The following is a 21,038-nucleotide window of genomic DNA, read 5'->3' as shown; positions in this document are numbered from 1 at the left end:
TTTCCGCTTGATTTTGAATTTTTATCTTTGCTGGACTGATGCTTAAACTCTCCTCCTTGTTGCCATTCGGTATGAACTTCTTCAGTCATACTACTTTTATCCTTTATTACCGACCATTTGCGTGTTTTGTTTTTTTTTATTAAACCTTTGTGCATTGTTTTTAAATTCAAATCACCTTTAGAATCCTTGTCAACAGACACCAACGTTCTATCTTCCAAATCACCTTTATTAAGTTTTTACCAAGTATGAATTAAAAAAAGTATCAAAACTAGAAAATTTGTTCAAACCTGGTAAAACTTCTTTAGAGGATGATTCAAAATCTTTAATGTCTTTTGAACCAAACTTTCCATATTTAAGCCAGTTGAAATGATGTCCTCCTTTGATAGCCCACGATTTGTGCTTTATTTTCCAACCCGCCTTTTTCCATTGTTTTCTTTTACCTTTGCAGTTATCCATTTTCTCATTTTTGCACGTTCTAACTCGATACCATCTTGAACCTATTTCATCTTTTTTCCAATCTGACCAAGTATCAAAATCTTTTGAAACTTCATCACCCATATCTTTTAAAAATTTAAAAAATTTGAAATCATAAAACGCGCTTATTTCAAACAAAAAAATATTAGTAAATTATTTTCAAAATTTTTAGAAACAACCTTCAATGGACCAATCTCCTACATGAACCCACTTAATTCTTCTCTTCTTTTGTTTATTTTTATCTTTTGAATCTTCACTAATAGAGAAGTCTTCCTGATCGTCAGTCAAACCATTAGAATCTTCTTCATATAAAAATGAACCAGATTTTTCCGTGACTTTAGAACCAGATTTGTTTCCGTATTTTCTTCCAAAATGATGATTTTTGTGCATTTTTTTCAAGCCAACTTTTTTTCTCCATTGTTTCAATTTGCCATTGCAGTTTTCCTTTTTCTCATTTTTGCACGTTCTAACTCGATACCATCTTGAACCTATTTCATCTTTTTTCCAATCTGACCAAGTATCAAAATCTTTTGAAACTTCATCACCCATATCTTTTAAAAATTTAAAAAATTTGAAATCATGAAACGCGTTTATTTCAAACAAAAAAATATTAGTAAATTATTTTCAAAGTTTTAGAAACAACCTTCAATGGACCAATCTCCTACATGAACCCACTTAATTCTTCTCTTCTTTTGTTTATTTTTATCTTTTGAATCTTCACTAATAGAGAAGTCTTCCTGATCGTCAGTCAAACCATTAGAATCTTCTTCATATGAAAATGAACCAGATTTTTCCGAGCTTTTTGAACCAGATTTGTTTCCGTATTTTCTTCCAAAATGATGATTTTTGTGCATTTTTTTCAAGCCAACTTTTTTTCTCCATTGTTTCAATTTGCCATTGCAGTTTTCCTTTTTCTCATTTTTGCACGTTCTAACTCGATACCACCTTGAACCTATTTCATCTTTTGCCCACTCTGACCAAGAATCAAAATCTTTTGATACTTCATCGCCGATATCTGTTGAAAATTTTAAAAATTTAAAATTATAAAACGCGCTTCTTTCAAACAAAAAAATATTAGTAAATTATTTTCAAAATTTTTAGAAACAACCTTCAATGGACCAATCTCCTACATGAACCCACTTAATTCTTCTCTTCTTTTGTTTATTTTTATCTTTTGAATCTTCAATAATAGAGAAGTCTTCCTGATCGTCAGTCAAACCATTAGAATCTTCTTCATATAAAAATGAACCAGATTTTTCCGTGACTTTAGAACCAGATTTGTTTCCGTATTTTCTTCCAAAATGATGATTTTTGTGCATTTTTTTCAAGCCAACTTTTTTTCTCCATTGTTTCAATTTGCCATTGCAGTTTTCCTTTTTCTCATTTTTGCACGTTCTAACTCGATACCATCTTGAACCTATTTCATCTTTTTTCCAATCTGACCAAGTATCAAAATCTTTTGAAACTTCATCACCCATATCTTTTAAAAATTTAAAAAATTTGAAATCATGAAACGCGTTTATTTCAAACAAAAAAATATTAGTAAATTATTTTCAAAGTTTTAGAAACAACCTTCAATGGACCAATCTCCTACATGAACCCACTTAATTCTTCTCTTCTTTTGTTTATTTTTATCTTTTGAATCTTCACTAATAGAGAAGTCTTCCTGATCGTCAGTCAAACCATTAGAATCTTCTTCATATGAAAATGAACCAGATTTTTCCGAGCTTTTTGAACCAGATTTGTTTCCGTATTTTCTTCCAAAATGATGATTTTTGTGCATTTTTTTCAAGCCAACTTTTTTTCTCCATTGTTTCAATTTGCCATTGCAGTTTTCCTTTTTCTCATTTTTGCACGTTCTAACTCGATACCATCTTGAACCTATTTCATCTTTTGCCCACTCTGACCAAGAATCAAAATCTTTTGATACTTCATCGCCGATATCTGTTGAAAATTTAAAAAATTTTAAATTATAAAACGCGCTTCTTTCAAACAAAAAATTTTAGTAAATTATTTTCAAAGTTTTTAGAAACAACCTTCAATGGACCAATCTCCTACATGAACCCACTTAATTCTTCTCTTCTTTTGTTTATTTTTATCTTTTGAATCTTCACTAATAGAGAAGTCTTCCTGATCGTCAGTCAAACCATTAGAATCTTCTTCATATGAAAATGAACCAGATTTTTCCGTGCCTTTAGAACCAGATTTGTTTCCGTATTTTCTTCCAAAATGATGATTTTTGTGCATTTTTTTCAAGCCAACTTTTTTTCTCCATTGTTTCAATTTGCCATTGCAGTTTTCCTTTTTCTCATTTTTGCACGTTCTAACTCGATACCACCTTGAACCTATTTCATCTTTTGCCCAATCTGACCAAGAATCAAAATCTTTTGAAACTTCATCACCCATATCTTTTAAAAATTTAAAAAATTTGAAATCATGAAACGCGTTTATTTCAAACAAAAAAATATTAGTAAATTTTTTTCAAAGTTTTTAGAAACAACCTTCAATGGACCAATCTCCTACATGAACCCACTTAATTCTTCTCTTCTTTTGTTTATTCTTATCTTTTGAATCCTCATTTAAGGAGTAGTTTTCAAGTTCACCTATGCCTTATTCGGTCGGATGGAAATAATTAAAAAAAAAAATAAAAGTAATATCTAGCTATACTAAGTTAGTGATTATTTTAAACTCTGTTTCAAAGATTTATTACTATGTAAGCAAAAATAAAATGCGCAACCTTCATTTGAATCAGTTGATGGCGCTGAACTGTCCCCTGATAAACTTTTTCAATATTTTTTTCGTTGATTTCAATTTATAAATTCGAATAAAAATATCACAAGTTGTTTTTAGATTAATTATTTTAGGGTAATTTCACCAAAGTTTCTCAAATTGTGTTTATGTTTTTACAAATATTAAAAAATGTTTATTTGATGAAAAAATGACAGGGAGACTAATTTGAATAAAAAAGATTGAGAAAAAACAAACGGATTTTCCGGGGTGCACCCACAAGGCCCACTCGTCCATAAAAAGTCAGGAAATTTGAAGAATGAACATTGACCCTGAGGATTTTGTGTCGCCCAAGCCGAATATTCAATTTTTTCTGGCTCACTATCACTGTTGGGCAGCCACACGAAACCACCACCTTCCTTCAAATTTCTTGCAGCAGTCCATACCAGAACGTTGGAGTTTACAGAATCGAAGCAACTTTTTTGGATGGTGTCTGTGAAAAAAATTAATCATATTTTTAATTTAATTAAATGATTAAATTTTGTTTCAACAACTAACCGTTCATTGTTTTCAAATAGCCTGCCACTGAATTCTGTTCTTGCAAATTCTTTATTACCACTAAATGTGTCTTGGGATCTATTCTCTTGCATGCTCTTCTGGCTCTGTTCCAGCTACTTCTTTTCGTCAACAATTTATAACATTTTTTGATTTGAGGCAAGTATGTGAAACCATGAGGACACGACAGCACATCTGAAATATTTACAATCCAATTTGAAAAAAATATTATGTGACAGACTAAACGTATTTTAAAATTTATAAAAATATGCTTAAATATACAAAGTTGATTGATATATCACCTTTAGTTATAACATCAGTTTTGGTTGCAGTTTTGTAGATCTTCTTCCAACCTGTTTCTGTAGAGCAATTTATGATTCAATGTTATGTAGACGAGTCACTGTTGTAATAATTTACTGTATAATAAAAAATTCATTATTTTAAAGCTAAATTAAATATTATGATTAGTTACAACTTTGTAAATAAATAGCATTTTTAAGATCTACTAGGCATACTTTTCGAATGTGGTTTCCAAGGTTCACCTAAAATTGATAGAATAAAATTACTATTTAAATTACTATTATACATAATTATGCTTAAATGCAACAATATTAATATTTATTTAATATAAATCCAATAAATTAGATCACCATGAGAAATGAAACGAAATTTTATTTGGTAAATTTGTTAACTGTTGACCATTTGCTTATAAATTTGAAATTAAGTTTCACTATATAGTATTCAGTGTTAAACGTTTGAAAAATTGTTTAATAGAATGAAATAGATGACAAAGGTAAAAAAAATCTTAGAAAGAACTTTGAGAAATATATAAATAAATGGCATAATTTTAACCTGGCTGGCCTTCGCCTAGTGACTCTTCGTTTGAATAAGAGGAAGCAGAAGTTTCTGAATAATAAAATTTTTAAAACTCAATCTCATTTGGTTTTACACATGGACGGCGTGATGGTCATTGGTTATAGATTTGATACTCGTTAATTCATTAGTTTTATCTAGGATTGATTTATTTTAATTTGCTCTACTATCGCCTTCCTGATTCTACACTCTATCTTTTTAAGTAAAGTTTTAAACTTTGCTACATGTCTAGTTGCTCGTGTCTTTACATATCTCCATATCTTGTTCTCTTATACTGGCTACCTATAAAATATATAATAGTTTTTGAAATTTGCACATTAATGTTTAAATCGTATGAATCAGCGGAAACAGAAGTTTCTGAGTAGTAAAACTTTTGTAAAACTCAGCCACATTTCATTTTAAATATGGGTGACTCGACGGTCTTATGGTTAAATATTTTATACTCGTTACCTCGTTAGTTTTATCTATGATTCATTTGTTTTAATATGTTTTACTTTGGACTTCTCATTCCACACTCTATCCTTTTAAGTAAAGCTTTTAACTTAGCTACTTGTCTAGTTGTTCGTGTTTCTATCTTTTTTTACACGTCTCCATATCTTGTTCTATTATACTGGCTAGGCTACCTATAAATTATATAATAATTTTTGAAATTACCACTTTAATAACATTAAATAATGTACAAGTTAAGACTTGTACATTGCAAGATCTAAAATATTTCCTAAGTACTTGGGGTAAATTAATTAAGCCTGAATTTTACGCTTCTTTTAAGCCTGGTTTACGATTATCTTTTCGTTCTCATCTTAACTCTTGTTAAACAATCTTATGCTAAATCTGCTTTTGCTTTTTTGGGTTTTTTTCTCTGAAGCTCTTTATCTACTTCTCTAACTACTTCTCCATCACTTATGAAGCCCAGAGCAAATCTCAAGACCCATCTGTTTAAAAAATTCAATGAGGAGCACTGTTGAACATTGCGGATATGTCGCTTTAGAAATAAATCGATTGATTGATTTATTGATTGATTCATTGATTGAAAGTTTTCTGGTTCTACGTCGTACATATATGATTGTATTTACCAAATTTTCAAAGGTTATCTCGAATAAAATTTTTTGACTTATGGTGAGTTGTTTATGTGCAATTTTTATTTTTGCATCACTAACCTTCAGCACCAGAATCAGTTGACTTTGAAGGTTGTTCTGAAAATTTTTTTGGTTTAATGAAAGTCAACAATCATTTGAACTAACCAATTAAAGTGATCCTAATGGGTTTTTTATTAAAAATAGTTTGTAAATGTTTGGATCAGCTTGTTTATCAAATATACCACCTTTAGTTATGACTTCAGTTTTGGTTTTAGTTTTGTAGATTTTCTTTCTACCAGTTTCTGTAGAGCAAGTTGTAATTCAATGTTAATGAAAAAAATTAAATTTAAAAATATGTTTTATGTGATGTCTTAAAGAATTTGTATAATTTCTTATGCAAAACTTTCTCTATGTCTTTTAGGATAATCTCGAATGTGACGATTTAAGAATTATCGAACAAAATAAGCAAGTATTTTTATTTTTTGTTACATTCTAAGGCACATTAATACGTTAATAAATTGGAGCAATTGTTTAGTTTTCAGCTTGAATTGGATAACAGATAAAACAAGTGGGAACAATAAAACTGTTAGCGTGTTACAGATTAAGCATTGAACTGAAAAATTGTTAACATCTTGTTTAACAAAGTTTGAACAGATTTTTTTCAATTTTTAAGCTTAAACTATAAGTTTTTTATCTGAGTTATATCTATTTTGTAACTTTCTAGAAAATTACATTAACATCTGAGGAGACCTAAGCCTAATATGTAGACGAGTCACTCTTGTAATAATTTACCGTATAATAAAACAATAATTAATTTAAAACTAATATAAATATCATCATGAATCAACAGATTAATTACAACTTTGTAGATAAACAGTATTTTTAAGATCTACTAGTCATACTTTTTGAATGCGGTTTCCAAGGTTGACCTAGAGTTGATAAAAAACAAAGTTAATATTTTTTTGTCATAAATTCGATAAATTAGATCGCCATAAGAAATGAAATTCAGTTTTTATTTGGTAAGTTAGGTAATTTTTGAACACTGCTTGAAAATTTTAAAGAACGTTTCAATAGATTGTGTTGAATGCCAAACGTTGAAAAATCTTTAAAAATTAAAATATGGGATTAAGGTAATAAAATCACAGAAGTTAATTTGAAAAAAAATTGCATAATTTTAACCTGGCTGGCCTTCGCCTAGTGACTCTTCGTTTGAATCAGCAGAGGCAGAAGTTTCTAAATAATGAAGTTTTGTAAAACTTAATCTCATTTCATTTTACATATGAACGGTGTAATGGTCTTATGGTTTAAAGTCTTAATACTCGTAACATCTTTAGTTTTATCTAAGATAAATTTATTGCAATTTTCTCTACTATGGCTTTCCTGATTGTACACTCTATCCTTTGAGTAAAGCTTTTAACTCAACAGCTTATCTAGTTGCTCATGCCCTATATTTCTAGATATATCATGCCGTATATATCTATATATATCTTTTCTCATATATATCCATATCTTATTCTCTTACAATCTTTTCTCATATATATCCATATCTTATTCTCTTACACTGGCTACCTATGAAATAAATAATAATTTTTAAAATTTTCACTTTAATATATAAGTCTCAATCCAAATTTGGAAGGATGACCTAAATAATATTAAACATGGTATAAACATTATTTCTGTAAAGCGGGTGATGCGACGGTGTAACGGTTGAGGTGATTGGCGTTTCTTTTACAGTAGCTGCGTTCTAACCAAAGGGATTTTTGCCCCGATTCAAATTTGTTTACATACACTGTGATTGAGTTTGTAGCAGACTTCTCTTAGATGTAGTAGAAATAATATATACAGCAATTTAGTAGTAGGCAGTAGTGAATTCTGTTAGTTAAAATCGAATAAACCTTCAGGATGCGATTTTTCGTCATTCGTTGGAGGTTCTAAGTATTTGTTTAATAACAAATTTAAAAATTTTCGCTTAAATAAGCTTTTTTGTAAAACAATCACGAAATTAAAAAATTTCAAATAAAATTACGAATCTGTTTTAAAAAATTTAACTCGTTTTAGCGACTTATTTGAACTGAAAAAAATTAAAAATTATGAACGAGTTAGAATAAATTTCGCAGTATGATCTGATCACGAAATCAATTATCATACGTTTTTAATCTAACACCGATTTATAAAAAGAAAAACGTTTGAAAATCTTATCGATAAAGATTTTTGACTATGATGAAGAGATGTATAAAATATACATTTTGGTACTGTATAAAAATCATTAAACAATCAGCATATAACCTTGAGATATTTCTTTGCCGCCAGACGGAAGTTCATTCATTTCACCAGGAACTGAAACATTAAACGGAATAATATAAGTTCAATTTTTTTTTGCTTTTGATAATTAAATTTAAAAATTTTCTGGTGATTGTGAGTAAAAAGAATTCCTAGTTGGATCTATTTGTATTTTGTGACATCAACTATTATATATTTTGACTAAAATTTTTAACATTTTAAAATAAAAAAGTGAGCCTGATGAGTTTTCAGTCGGAAGTTTATACTACTTAAACCTTATGTAAGAAAATCATCACATCACCTATCGACTTTTCATCTTCGAATTTTGGTGATTCAGCAGAGCCTTTTGATTTTTCTTCTCCAGAAGTTGGTTTCTCTTCACCTTGAGATTTCGATGATTCGGCAGAATTTTAATAACTGGTTATAATGTTTTTTAAGAAGTGTTTCTTTTTAAACTACGACTCTTGAAAATAAAACATTATAAAATTTTATCAATGAAGAGTTTTTTAATTTAAGAGTAATCGCGAACTTTTGTTATTATAACAAAAGATCACTAAGTGAGCGTTTTATAAAATAAAATATAGTTAATTGATTCTATTAAAATGTATATTACCTTTAGATTTTTCATTTTCGCCAGACGGCAACTCATTCATCACACCGAGACCTGAAACATTAAACAGACTGATAATTAATACGTACAAATTTTTTTGTTGTGTGGCGAAAAATATTATTGGTTGATCTGTTCGTTTCAACTTAATAAAGAGATAATAAATCATTTTCAATATGCACATTCAAGTTTAACAAATTTTAACCAATGAGATTTGAGAACATATACTTAGAATACAAAACGCCATAAAATCAAATTGGTTACAGTAAAATAAATTGTAAAAAAAACGTGTTTAACATGCATAAAAAATTTTAATTTAATTGTTGATATTTGAGAACAATTAAAAAATTTGATGAAAAACAAACTACTAACTAGGTAAATTTTCATCTTCTTTGGGAGCTGATTTTTCTTGATTCGTCTGATCTTCATCTTGAGAGTTATTCTTTTCAACAGGTTCTTCTTCTTTAAAAGTCATTTCACCTATTTCATTAGGTTCTTTCTGTTCTCTGGAAACTGATTTTTCTTCATCTTGAGATTTTGTCTGCTCAACGGGTTCTTCTTGTCTGGGTGCTGATTTTTCTTCATCTTGAGATTTTGTCTGTTCAACGGGTTCTTCTTGTCTGGGTGCTGATTTTTCTTCATCTTGAGATTTTGTCTTTTCAACAGGTTCATCTTGTCTGGGTGCCGATTTTTCTTCATCTTGAGATTTTGTCTGTTCATCAGGTTCTTCTTGTGTGAGTGCTGATTTTTCTTCTTCTTGAGATTTAGTAGGTTCAACAGGTTCTTCTTGTGTGAGTGCTGATTTTTCTTCATTTTGAGATTTTGTCTGTTCAACGGGTTCTTCTTGTCTGGGTGCTGATTTTTCTTCATCTTGAGATTTTGTCTGTTCATCAGGTTCTTCTTGTGTGGGTGCTGATTTTTCTTCATCTTGAGATTTTGTTTGCTCAACGGGTTCTTCTTGTGTGGGTGCTGATTTTTCTTCATCTTGAGATTTTGTCTGTTCAACAGGTTCTTCTTGTCTGAGTGCGGATTTTTCTTCATCTTGAGATTTTGTCTGCTCAACGGGTTCTTCTTGTCTGGGAACTGATTTTTCTTCATCTTGTGATTTTATCTGCTCAACGGGTTTTTCTTGCTTGGGAACTGATTTTTCTTCATCTTGAGATTTTGTCTTTTCAACAGGTTCATCTTGTCTGGGTGCCGATTTTTCTTCATCTTGAGAATTTTTCTTTTCAATAGGTTCTTCTTCTTTAAAAGTCATTTCACCTATTTCATTAAATTCTGTCTGTTCTTTGGAATCTGATTTTTCTTCATCTTTAGATTTTGTCTGTTCAACAGGTTCTTCTTGTGTTGGTGCTGATTTTTCTTCATCTTGAGATTTTGTCAGTTCAACAGGTTCTTCTTTTCTGGGTGCTGATTTTTCTTCATCTTGAGATTTTGTCTGTTCATCAGGTTCTTCTTGTGTGAGTGTTGATTTTTCTTCTTCTTGAGATTTAGTAGGTTCAACAGGTTCTTCTTGTGTGAGTGCTGATTTTTCTTCATCTTGAGATTTTGTCTGTTCATCAGGTTCTTCTTGTGTGAGTGCTGATTTTTCTTCTTCTTGAGATTTAGTAGGTTCAACAGGTTTTTCTTGTGTGAGTGCTGATTTTTCTTCATCTTGAGATTTTGTCTGTTCAACGGGTTCTTCTTGTCTGGGTGCTGATTTTTCTGCATCTTGAGATTTTGTCTTTTCAACAGGTTCATCTTGTCTGGGTGCCGATTTTTCTTCATCTTGAGATTTTGTCTGTTCATCAGGTTCTTCTTGTGTGAGTGCTGATTTTTCTTCTTCTTGAGATTTAGTAGGTTCAACAGGTTCTTCTTGTGTGAGTGCTGATTTTTCTTCATTTTGAGATTTTGTCTGTTCAACGGGTTCTTCTTGTCTGGGTGCTGATTTTTCTGCATCTTGAGATTTTGTCTGTTCATCAGGTTCTTCTTGTGTGGGTGCTGATTTTTCTTCATCTTGAGATTTTGTTTGCTCAACGGGTTCTTCTTGTGTGGGTGCTGATTTTTCTTCATCTTGAGATTTTGTTTGCTCAACAGGTTCTTTTTGTCTGGGTGCTGATTTTTCTTCATCTTGAGATTTTGTCTGCTCAACGGGTTCTTCTTGTCTGGGAACTGATTTTTCTTCATCTTGTGATTTTATCTGCTCAACGGGTTTTTCTTGCTTGGGAACTGATTTTTCTTCATCTTGAGAGTTATTCTTTTCAACAGGTTCTTCTTCTTTAAAAGTCATTTCACCTATTTCATAAGGTTCTGTCTGTTCTCTGGAAACTGATTTTTCTTCGTCTTTAGATTTTGTCTGTTCAACAGGTTTTTCTTGTCTGGAACCTGCAGTTAGAAAAATATTAATGTCATTTTTTGCTAATCTAACTACTTTAAAGGAACCTTAGTTTTGTGAATTTGAAATTTATTTTCTAAATAGAAATTTTTTAGCTTAATGATCAGTATTGTTTATATATCCATTCAAATTTTAACACTATGTTTTTGTTCGTAACACTATTTTTTGCATACATTCATATATTCTGATGAACAATTAACAGACTTTTATAAGCATTGTAAAAGTAATAGTTTTTTCAATAGTAATAGACAATAGTTTTGAACCGTTCTACTTTTCTGACGAAAGGGCCAGATTCTGATAATTTTAAACATAATATTTCATGCAATAAAATTACCCCCTGTGTTTTATGCCAGATTCGAAACCGGCTAATCTAATAAAATCGATATTAATAGCCTAATTGATGGATCTATCATTTCATTACGCCAATTTTTTTACTTTCTAATGGTCCTTCGCTAAGTGTCGGCAGTTCATTCATTTGTCCTGGCCCTGTGTGAATTTGTTTCAGTATTATATAAGACGTTTCTAGACATTTTTCAAGTGTATTAATATCATTTTCTATCATTTTTTTTACTTCAATCAAAACTTTCAATTTTCTAATTAGCTTTTTCTAACTAACTATAAATTTAAATCGATGTATGTTTAGGAATGATATTTGAATTACTGGCATAAAATGACTTCACTATATTTGAAAATCATGATCTGCATACATATGATTTGTGAATGAGAACAAACCTTCAGTTGGAGGTTCTTCAGACTTGACTGGTTGTTCTGAAAAAAATTGAGTTTTAAAGTATTTACTCATTAATTTATATTTTACTTATTAACAAAGTAACATTTCAACAGAACCAATAAATAAATGTCTCCACTTTTGTAAATTAAAGTTTTTCTATCATTAGACGACTTATTAAGTTTTATAGTTTTTTTGGACATTCGAATTCCGACACAACAATTCCAGTAACAGGAACCTTAACCATTACACTACCGCACCACAAAAATGTCAATGAATTTGAACTGTTTTACACGCCTTACTTCAATTTGTGAAAGATTCATAGAAAAATGAAATGTATAAACACACCTTCTTCAGGCTCTGGCTCAGGAACTGGCAGCACAAATGGTGTTTCCGTTAAACAATTTTTCTCAGCAAGTTTATTTTTAATTAGATAATTGAAAATTAAAATTATCTCTAATAATGTACTCGATAATTGAAATAACTATGGCGGTATTTATTCATATATTTTACGTATCAATTGAAATGGCTTGCACGCTGCCTTGCATTATCTCGCCTTGACTACTGCAACTCTCTGCTATATGAAACTCCGGCCTATCTAATTTCTTCTCTTCAGCTCATTCAAAACAGACTGGTAGCCAAACTTGTTTTAGAATTACCTCGTTTGTCTTCTAGTATATCGTCTCTTGCTCACCTGCACTGGCTGCCGATTCATCAAAGCATCAAATATAAAATTGATGTCTTCACATACGAAACATTAAACACATCTCAGCCACTATATCTTCACAAACTCTTTCGCCTTTGCTCATCTGTTAATCATCACCTTTGTCTGCCGTCATCATTGTAACTGCATCAACCAGTCAATAAACCAGCTCTCGCCAATGATGGTTTTTCATACTGTTCACCGTCAATACGGAACAGTTTGCCACTCATCATCATCATCCATCAACAATCATCGATAGAAACGTTGAAGAAGCGATTGAAACAGCATCTGTTCAAAAAGGTTTTTTTGATGTTCTTGATTTTTCAAAAAATTTATTTTTATAAAAGTATTGTTAACAATCATTTCCAATCCTTAAAGAACAACAAATTTCTCAAATTCTATTTCTCTGCGTTGTCTCATTAAATATGATTCGAGATTTTCAAAATTATTAACACAACTGTTACAGTTATGATCAATTTATTTGGCTTTCCACTATGATTACCTAAACTAAATGGATGATTTAGCATAAATAGCAAAGAATACTCTTATCGTGGGGTTTAGATTGCTCAACTGGTTTATCTTAAAATACAATTTGACATAATAATAAAATGATATAAATTTTTTGATGAGCTACTCAATTATAAATTTTAAACTCTCTAAACCTTTTTCTGGAACGTGTTTGTCTTTCTTTGGTTTTATGTGTTTTTTTAACGGTTTTCTTCTACCACCACCTTGAATTTTCAATTTTTTTTTCTGAGTTATGAAATTTCATCAAGTTGAAGTTTAAAAGTTGGTCTCGTGAGAAACTTTTTACTTTATTTTCGATTGTGAGTCATGAACTTTTTTCCAAATAAAAAAAAATTAAAAATCGGTTTTTTCAATGAGGTGTTTACTTACCATGACAGCCTGGGGTGAAGTGCTGGAAAAACTTTCCGCAGAGGCAACCTTCTAAAAATGGAAAAAAACAAAAATATGGCGATCATGTGATGTTTACAATGCAATTGCTCTTTGAAACTATTTATACGTTATCTTTCTTATAAATTTCTGAAAAATTCAGCAATAATAACCTAGACCGTCGTCTTCTACCATCGTTCTTTGTAAGAGGAGGTCTAATAGACCATGACCTGAATTTGATTTATTGTTATTATTTAAAATTTATTAAACTATAACCTAAAAGAAAATTCATCGTAATTTATAAATCTATTTTTAATAAAATTGAAATGTTTAACTTGCTTAACGATTTGTCGCTCAAGTCAATTGTTTTTCCATTGTCCTTAATTTTCGCGTGAAACTTATGCTCGTCGGGTTTTTTGTTTAAAAGGTCTTTGATGTTATCAGATTCAACTTCAGATTTTTTCACCAAATCATTAGTTTGACAACCTGTCATGTTTTTTTCATCCATATTAATATAAATTTTAATTTATTTATGAAAATGTTCATATACTACTATTAATTTTATTACAAAATTGCTAACCGATAATGAGGAGAGTGAGGAAGAGACATTGCAAGTTGAAACTGCACCTCATGTTGGTGCGCTTATTACGTCTCAAAAAGGCCGCGAATTAGTTTTAGGAATGTTTGAATATCAAGGTTAATTGAATAAACTGACGGGGAAATTTGTAAATAATTGAACCAGTTATGGTTTTTGCATAGTAATTTATAAATAAAAGTAATTAACTGAGGTGAAAATTACCAATTGAATTGAAATCTCAAACTCACATTCTAGCTTCGCCCAAAGCAAAATCCAAAAATCGTTCTTCTCTGAATATATCGCAAACAATTTTTGCAATCGAACTAAAATCACAAATCGCCTTCTGAGGCATATATAGACTTTTGCTAGAGGTAAACAACACGCAATTTTATCGACAGTTCCGCGATTTTGCGTCTGGTCTACCGCGCAGAAACAGCTCTAATTAATGACTTTATTGAATCCTCCAAGTGCAAAGCAACAAATGCAAATAGATGTAATGGCGTTAGTGTTGACTCTTGAGACATAAAAACTCCTGTTAGCGTTTACAGTGTTATTCAGTAACTTATTCGCAACTGTTACACCCTAGATACACGCACGCACACACACGCACGCACACGCACGCATACAAATTACCGCATATTGCAATGTTGCATGATCAAATGAGTAAATAACTTGATAGTCTCATTAATTTCATATAATAATAATAATAACAATAATAGTAAAGATAATAATAACAATAATAATAATAATAACAACAACAACAACAATACTACTACTGTTACTTACTACTTCCAATACAATCGCTAGTTCTATTACTACTAATACTACTGTGCAATTAGTACTACTGCTACTACAACTACAACTATTGTTGCTACTGATGTGGCTGCTGCTACTGCTACTACTACTATTTCTACTACTAGTGTTGTCAATAATAATAATAATAATAGCAATAATAAAAATTACAATATCAGCTTTGATCAACATGTTTTTGGTTTTTAATGTCACACCAAGATGGTGCAGTTGTAATCACTAGAAAACGTTGATGATGATGATATCAATAATAATAATAATAACAACAACAATAATAATAATAATACCGAAGTGATCATTGATTTAAAAACTTCTAACGCAACAACAACTACAACAATTTCATCTCATCTCATGTTTGTTTATTAATGTCTCTTTTTCTCTTAACTCTCTCTCTCTCTTTCACTCTGTGTTTGTGTGTATGTGTGTGTTTATTGATATACAATACAGATTTTATTTTATCATCTACCTACCTATCAGCCCACCAATCCACTCATATTGTTTGTTCGGTCAGCAGATGGGCGCGAGGCAGATGAATAACTTAATTGTGGGTTTGATGGAAAAATCGATCAAAGTCGGGTGGATAAAACCTAAATTAATATTATTATTACTAATTATTTATAATATTAATAATAATTATTATTAGTATAAATTGTTTTTACATTGTTGTTGTTGTCGTCGTTATTATTATTGTTACTGGTGTAGTCTTAAGTTGAATTGTGAGGTAAACAAAAAAAAATTATTGATTTGTTGTTCTAACACATGCCAGTAGTTAATAAGTATAATTACTTAGTTAATTAATCAATTATGTAATTGATTATTCAATTATTCGTTTGTTAATTCGCGATATCAATCATTCAACTCATCTTTGTTCGTTCATTCGTTTGTTCAATTTTTTTTATCATCTTAACATCTACAAACATAAAAACTTTTCTCGTCATCTAGATAATGGATAATGCAAAAATAATTATCTCTTTTTGGATGTTAATTAATCTGATTAGTATTTTAATTGAATTTATTCAATAATTCAATTAATTGTTTATGAGTATGAAACAAAACGCTTTGAAACATTTTTAAACATGAAACAAATTCTATTTTCGAACGTGGGAAAATTTTCAAAAAGTTTTTTAAATGAAAAATTAAAATGAACGAACGATGTAAGCACACTTAAAAGTTAATAGAAATACGAATATCTATATCTATCTATGTCTGTCAGTCTGCCTGCCTGCCTGGCTATCTACCTACCTACCTACATATCTACCTACCTATTTATCTATCTATCTATCTATCTATCTATCTATCTATCTATCTATCTATCTATCTATCTATCTATCTATCTATCTATCTATCTATCTATCTATCTATCTATCTATCTATATATCTATCTATATATCTATTTATTAAATATATAACTAATTTGAATAAAATTAAAGTAAATATAAGCCTTTGTCGACATAAATCAAGGTAATTATTAAACTAATTAACATCACCATTTCATCATCCTTTAAACTAAAATCAAAATCTCCAATTGTCCTTACTACTTACCATAAGAATGACGATAACGATGATTACCATGTGATGATGACGACGACGACGATGATTATCATATGATGATGATGATGAAATGATAAAACAAACGAGTGAAATGATGATGATGACGATAATGATAACGTTTTAACGATTAATGACAGACAGCAATATTTGCGTGCCTAGCAATGAACTGGTGACGTGGATATGATGATGATGATGGTAATGACTGAAAAATGATGATGTGTGTATACATTTACATTATACATATATATATATATGTGTGTGTGTGTGTGTGTGTGTGTCTCTTTGTTTAAACATTTATGATGTTGTTATTAATGTATGCATAAAAATTGGCGATATTGTAACATTAAATATATGACTTTGCAACGAAATAACAATAATAATAATATTTAATTGTAAAAACAAATAATAATAACATAAACAACAATTAGATTGATAATGAAACTATAAAGCTGGAACGACGACAAGTTGTTAGGAGTGTTAGCATCCTAACTGAACGTATGCGAATTGACTTAGCAAGTTAAGATGCGACAAGTGACGTAACGGTGACGTCATAATTATTAAAATTTCCGTTACATCTCAAAATGACTCTGCGTGAATATATTTATAGAAGTTAATAATTTAAATTATAATGAAGATACTAATTTTGCATTATTCAGTTTTCCCTTAATTCAAATATATATATTTATTCTAAATCACATTTCTATCTCTCTTCATTTTTTTCCTTATTCACTACTTTCTCTTTCTCTCTCTTTGTCTTTTTCTTTGTCTCTCTCTTTCTCTCTTTTTACACACACACCAACAGCATTCTCATTGATTGGTAGAAAACCTGCCAAGATAATTATCATATTTTTGTTCTCCGCTCAATTTTAGCGGCAAATAAAATTTGGAGTCGAGATAATTTTCGCAGCACTCAGGAGCCAGAACTACTTCTCGACTGCATCTCTTATTATGAATTATTTTATTCAAATCTTTGAACAGCTTTTTGCCGTTTTTGGAAAATCGAATTTGGAGTTTGTCCTTTTCAAATTCATCCTTGTAGTTGTGAGGTTGAAGAGGGAGAAGTAAGAGGATACTGCGAAGGTATTGAGCGCACATCTTTTTCAAATTACTTTCCGGTTTTATTCCGAGCAATAGGTTACGTTTCGATTTTTTGTTCTGCGTTTTAAGAATTTTTTTCAAAATTTTTTTCAATATTTTCGCATTGCTCTTTGTAAGATAAGATTCTTTGAAGTTTTTACCATGGTGACAACGGGTGAACTTTTTATTTTGTTTACATTTTTTCATTTCCGAATTAAAACTCAGGTTCAGTTTTTCGATTGTATTTCTATCTTTGTCGTCGTCATCGTCGTCGTCATCGTCGTCGTCATCGTCACCTTCGTAATCTTTGAAAAAACTTTTCCCGAACTTTTTCATTGTTGACTTTTTCCTGATATATCGGTCGTCAAAACCATCATCATCGTCGTCATCATCATCATCATCATCATCATCCTCGAAGTCCCCAGCAAATGAGTATGTGACTTCATCATCGTCGTCGTCATGAGAAGAATTGATGTCATCGCGGGCGTTTTTGAAGCGGTGGTCAGGTTGGCTAGATGATGATGATAATGGTGCTGATGATGATGATGGTGGTGGTGAGAGAGACTCTGATGATGATGATGATGATGATGAAAGTGATGATGATGATGCTAATGACGATATGAGTGAACCCAATTCAAGTGCAGTAGGTAAGTCATTTGACACCAATGATAACGATGAAGGCGATGATGAGGAAGACGATGATGATGAAAGTGATAGAGATGATGATGATGAAGAAAGTGATAGAGATGATGAAGATGAAATTAATGGAAGACTCGATGGCTTCAAAGAATTCGTCGACTTGACTTCAAAAGTAACCTTAATGGGAAAAAACGAACAGAATATATAAAAAAATGAAATAAAATACTAAACATTAAAACAAAAATCACTCACATCATCGTCATGTTTTCCTGCACCAAGATGCGCACTCTTCGTCATTACCCTCTCCTTCCTTTCATCATCTTCTTCAACTTCATCCTTGTAGTTGTGACTGTTGTTAGCGTCACCTCCATCAGCATAGCTTACGCCCTCTAACAACACACTCTCATCACTAAATATAGGCTCCTTATCTTTCGACAACAAATTCCCGTTTTGAAAAAATTGCCCAAAGTTGGATTTGAAGCCGAGCAGTTGTCTCAAAATCGTGGTCTCCTGCCAGCATGACTTGTAACGCTCCTGAATGACACTTAGGCGTTCCAACTGCACGTGCATCATCAACGTTTCGTGGGTCGATCCTTTGCAAAACCAAAAATGACGGAGAAGATGATGACGATGATGATGACGAAGATGGTGACGATGAAGATGACGATGAAGATGACGATGATGATGATGCATGTATACAGATAACAAAGACGACGATGATGATAAAGATGACGATGATGGTGACGACGACGATGGTGATGTATGCAGATGATGAAGGAGATGGTGAAGATGATGAATTAACAGTTAATAAAGAAATAAGTAATGATAATAAAAGAGCAATGTGTGCGTCATGTGGTGTGGATTTGACGGCCATTGTGGCACCTGGAACTACAAAAAGCATGGAAAGAAATTTCTATCGACCAAAAAAAACTGACCAACGTAATGACCAATTCCAGTGCCAACGGCGAAGAAGAGTGCAACGACCGCCAGACAGGTAAGCAGAGAATCCAGGTTATGATTCGGGTGATGGATGTAGATCCTCTGAATCTCACCTTGACCTTCCAGCAGGGCGACATCAAGGACTCCAGGGGAAAATGACGACAGGTCGGTGTTGTCGTCGTCGTCATCTGTCGTCAGGTTCGAAATGTCGCTTTCCACGCGGTCGTCTGCGTCAGGCGGGAGATTCGAATCCTCGGAAGCTGTCGTCAGGTCCGTGTGTACGTGTGTGAATGTCCGTGTGTACGTGTGTGTGTGTATGCGTAAGACATGTGTATGTGTAGGTGTGTGCATGTGTACATGTTTCTCCATATGATTGTACATGTATTATTATTATGATTTTTTAAATACCATACATTAAAAATAAATAGCTTTGTCCTGATAGGTAACAGCGTTCAGTGATAATTGTAAATAAATGACTTGAACAAGTCAAATTTACGTCATCAGTTACGTCATCACATCATCATCATCATCATTAAATCACCATCACACCATCATCGTCATTGCCTTCATCATCATCATCACCATCATCATCACCATCATCATCACCACCTTTTTCGTCATCATCACCATCTACATCATTACTACCATCACATCACTCTCACCATCACCATCATCTCCATCATTATCATCATCACAACCTTGTTCCTTAGAGCATAATGACCTTTCAAGGTCTTTCAACTTTTTGTAGCCAACCGCCAGATGAAACCTTCTCACCACCGTTTCCTCATCATCCTCTTCCGTTACCACAAAATCCTTTTCCGGATCTGTAGCTAATCATCATCGTCGTCGTCGTCATCTTCATCTTCGTTATCACCGTAATCGTCATTATCATCATTCTCACATTATCATAAAACTCAATCAATCAATCTTCGTTTAGCGTCCAGAGACCCAGTTCCCCCCGAGGTAAGACGTCATTATCATAAAATTAATTTTATAAATTTGAAAAAAATTTATTTCGTTTACATGCGAGTGAATCAAGTGCTCTACATAAGCGCTCAAGGCTAGAATTTTGTGGCTGTAGTAACTGCCGTTGCAGCTGCTGCTGTGGTTGTTGTGGTAGCAGCTGTTGTTGATTCGACGACATCTCTACTCGACTAATGTTAACAAATCCACCATCATCATCGACGTCTTCATCTTCCTCATCCTCAATAATCTAGTATGTATATATGTATGCATATCGACATTAATAAAATTGAAATTTTAATAGTTAAACAATTAATTAGCTGATTAATTAACAAATTAATTATTGAATTAGTTAATTAATTAATTAATATGTACAATTTAGAATCACTTTTTCAATCTGTTACTAACAAAATTAACAAAAAAACACAGTTGAATGTAACAAAACAAAATTACTTTTAAAGAAACAGAGATGTGATATGCAGATAAGATAAATGAATGATTAATAAATGGATAAGAAATTTTACCCGCCTCGTAATCAGATATGTACTTATCAATGATTACAAAGTCATCAGTTGATGAAGATGATGAAGAAGACGAGGATGACGATGAAGATGAGGATGATGAAGATGATGGCACCTTCGAAATCCTATCTTCATTTACATCATTATTTTCAGGCACATCACCACCATCCATTCTAATTATTATTTAAGAATTCTGTGAAAATTTATTCTGGAAAAATTATTTAGAAAAAATATGACTGTTCAACTGCAACCAAATGTTCAACTTGAAAATTTTTGCAAAATTACATAAGCAGTATTTTCATTGTATATAAAATTATAAATAAAATAAATGATATACATTATCACATAAAAAAATTAATACAATATAAAATATAAATAAATAAATCACCAGAAAGAACAATTACACACAATCACTATTTGTAATACAATAAATAATTAATTAAAATTTAAAATTATTTTAATTAAATTTATTAAACAAATTGAAAATCAAATTAAGCATCAAATTTAAAAAAGCTTAAAAAAAATAAAGTAATGATCCTTATACTAATTAAGGTCAGATATAATATTTGGGACCCGAAAATATCCCTAAAAACCCAATTTAACCAAAAATGACGATAAAATTTAAAATTTTAGCAAAACTCAGATAGCGAAAATGAAACTTGTCAATTGTT

At 31.2% G+C, this 21,038-nt stretch overlaps 3 protein-coding genes across 3 annotated transcripts in view; all 3 read right to left on the bottom strand.

Moving 5' to 3' along the window:
- Positions 1–6,972, bottom strand: part of HELRODRAFT_179357 (hypothetical protein) — a gene marked incomplete at both ends in the record, with an annotated part of 8,897 nt that extends 1,925 nt beyond the window's left edge. Inside the window, 14 exons of the mRNA XM_009028191.1 lie at positions 146–223; positions 288–560; positions 654–1,025; positions 1,118–1,489; positions 1,583–1,954; positions 2,047–2,418; positions 2,511–2,882; positions 2,976–3,083; positions 3,482–3,694; positions 3,760–3,951; positions 4,609–4,662; positions 5,787–5,822; positions 5,951–6,007; positions 6,885–6,972. Of these exons, the coding sequence (XP_009026439.1) occupies positions 146–223; positions 288–560; positions 654–1,025; positions 1,118–1,489; positions 1,583–1,954; positions 2,047–2,418; positions 2,511–2,882; positions 2,976–3,083; positions 3,482–3,694; positions 3,760–3,951; positions 4,609–4,662; positions 5,787–5,822; positions 5,951–6,007; positions 6,885–6,972 (2,959 nt within the window). The remainder of the gene's footprint in view (positions 1–145; positions 224–287; positions 561–653; positions 1,026–1,117; positions 1,490–1,582; positions 1,955–2,046; positions 2,419–2,510; positions 2,883–2,975; positions 3,084–3,481; positions 3,695–3,759; positions 3,952–4,608; positions 4,663–5,786; positions 5,823–5,950; positions 6,008–6,884) is intronic.
- Positions 6,973–11,375: 4,403 nt separating this feature from the next.
- HELRODRAFT_179356 (hypothetical protein) lies at positions 11,376–13,922 on the bottom strand (the record flags this gene model as incomplete). The annotated part of the gene is made up of 7 exons (XM_009028190.1): positions 11,376–11,452; positions 11,699–11,734; positions 12,042–12,177; positions 13,294–13,344; positions 13,421–13,520; positions 13,626–13,776; positions 13,871–13,922. The coding sequence occupies 7 exons, from the start codon at positions 13,920–13,922 to the stop codon at positions 11,376–11,378; spliced, it is 603 nt and encodes a 200-aa protein (XP_009026438.1).
- Positions 13,923–16,745: 2,823 nt separating this feature from the next.
- Positions 16,746–20,539, bottom strand: HELRODRAFT_179355 (hypothetical protein; the record flags this gene model as incomplete). Its single annotated transcript, XM_009028189.1, has 6 exons — positions 16,746–16,815; positions 17,055–17,383; positions 18,197–18,537; positions 18,880–19,143; positions 19,582–19,713; positions 20,371–20,539. The coding sequence occupies 6 exons, from the start codon at positions 20,537–20,539 to the stop codon at positions 16,746–16,748; spliced, it is 1,305 nt and encodes a 434-aa protein (XP_009026437.1).
- Between the last annotated feature and the right edge of the window lie 499 nt (positions 20,540–21,038).

This window comes from Helobdella robusta (assembly GCF_000326865.2).
Source record: "Helobdella robusta unplaced genomic scaffold HELROscaffold_53, whole genome shotgun sequence".
In the NCBI taxonomy this organism is placed as follows: domain Eukaryota; kingdom Metazoa; phylum Annelida; class Clitellata; order Rhynchobdellida; family Glossiphoniidae; genus Helobdella; species Helobdella robusta.
The sequence above is the reverse complement of the archived record's forward strand: the minus strand, read 5'-3'. Positions and strand labels throughout refer to the sequence as shown.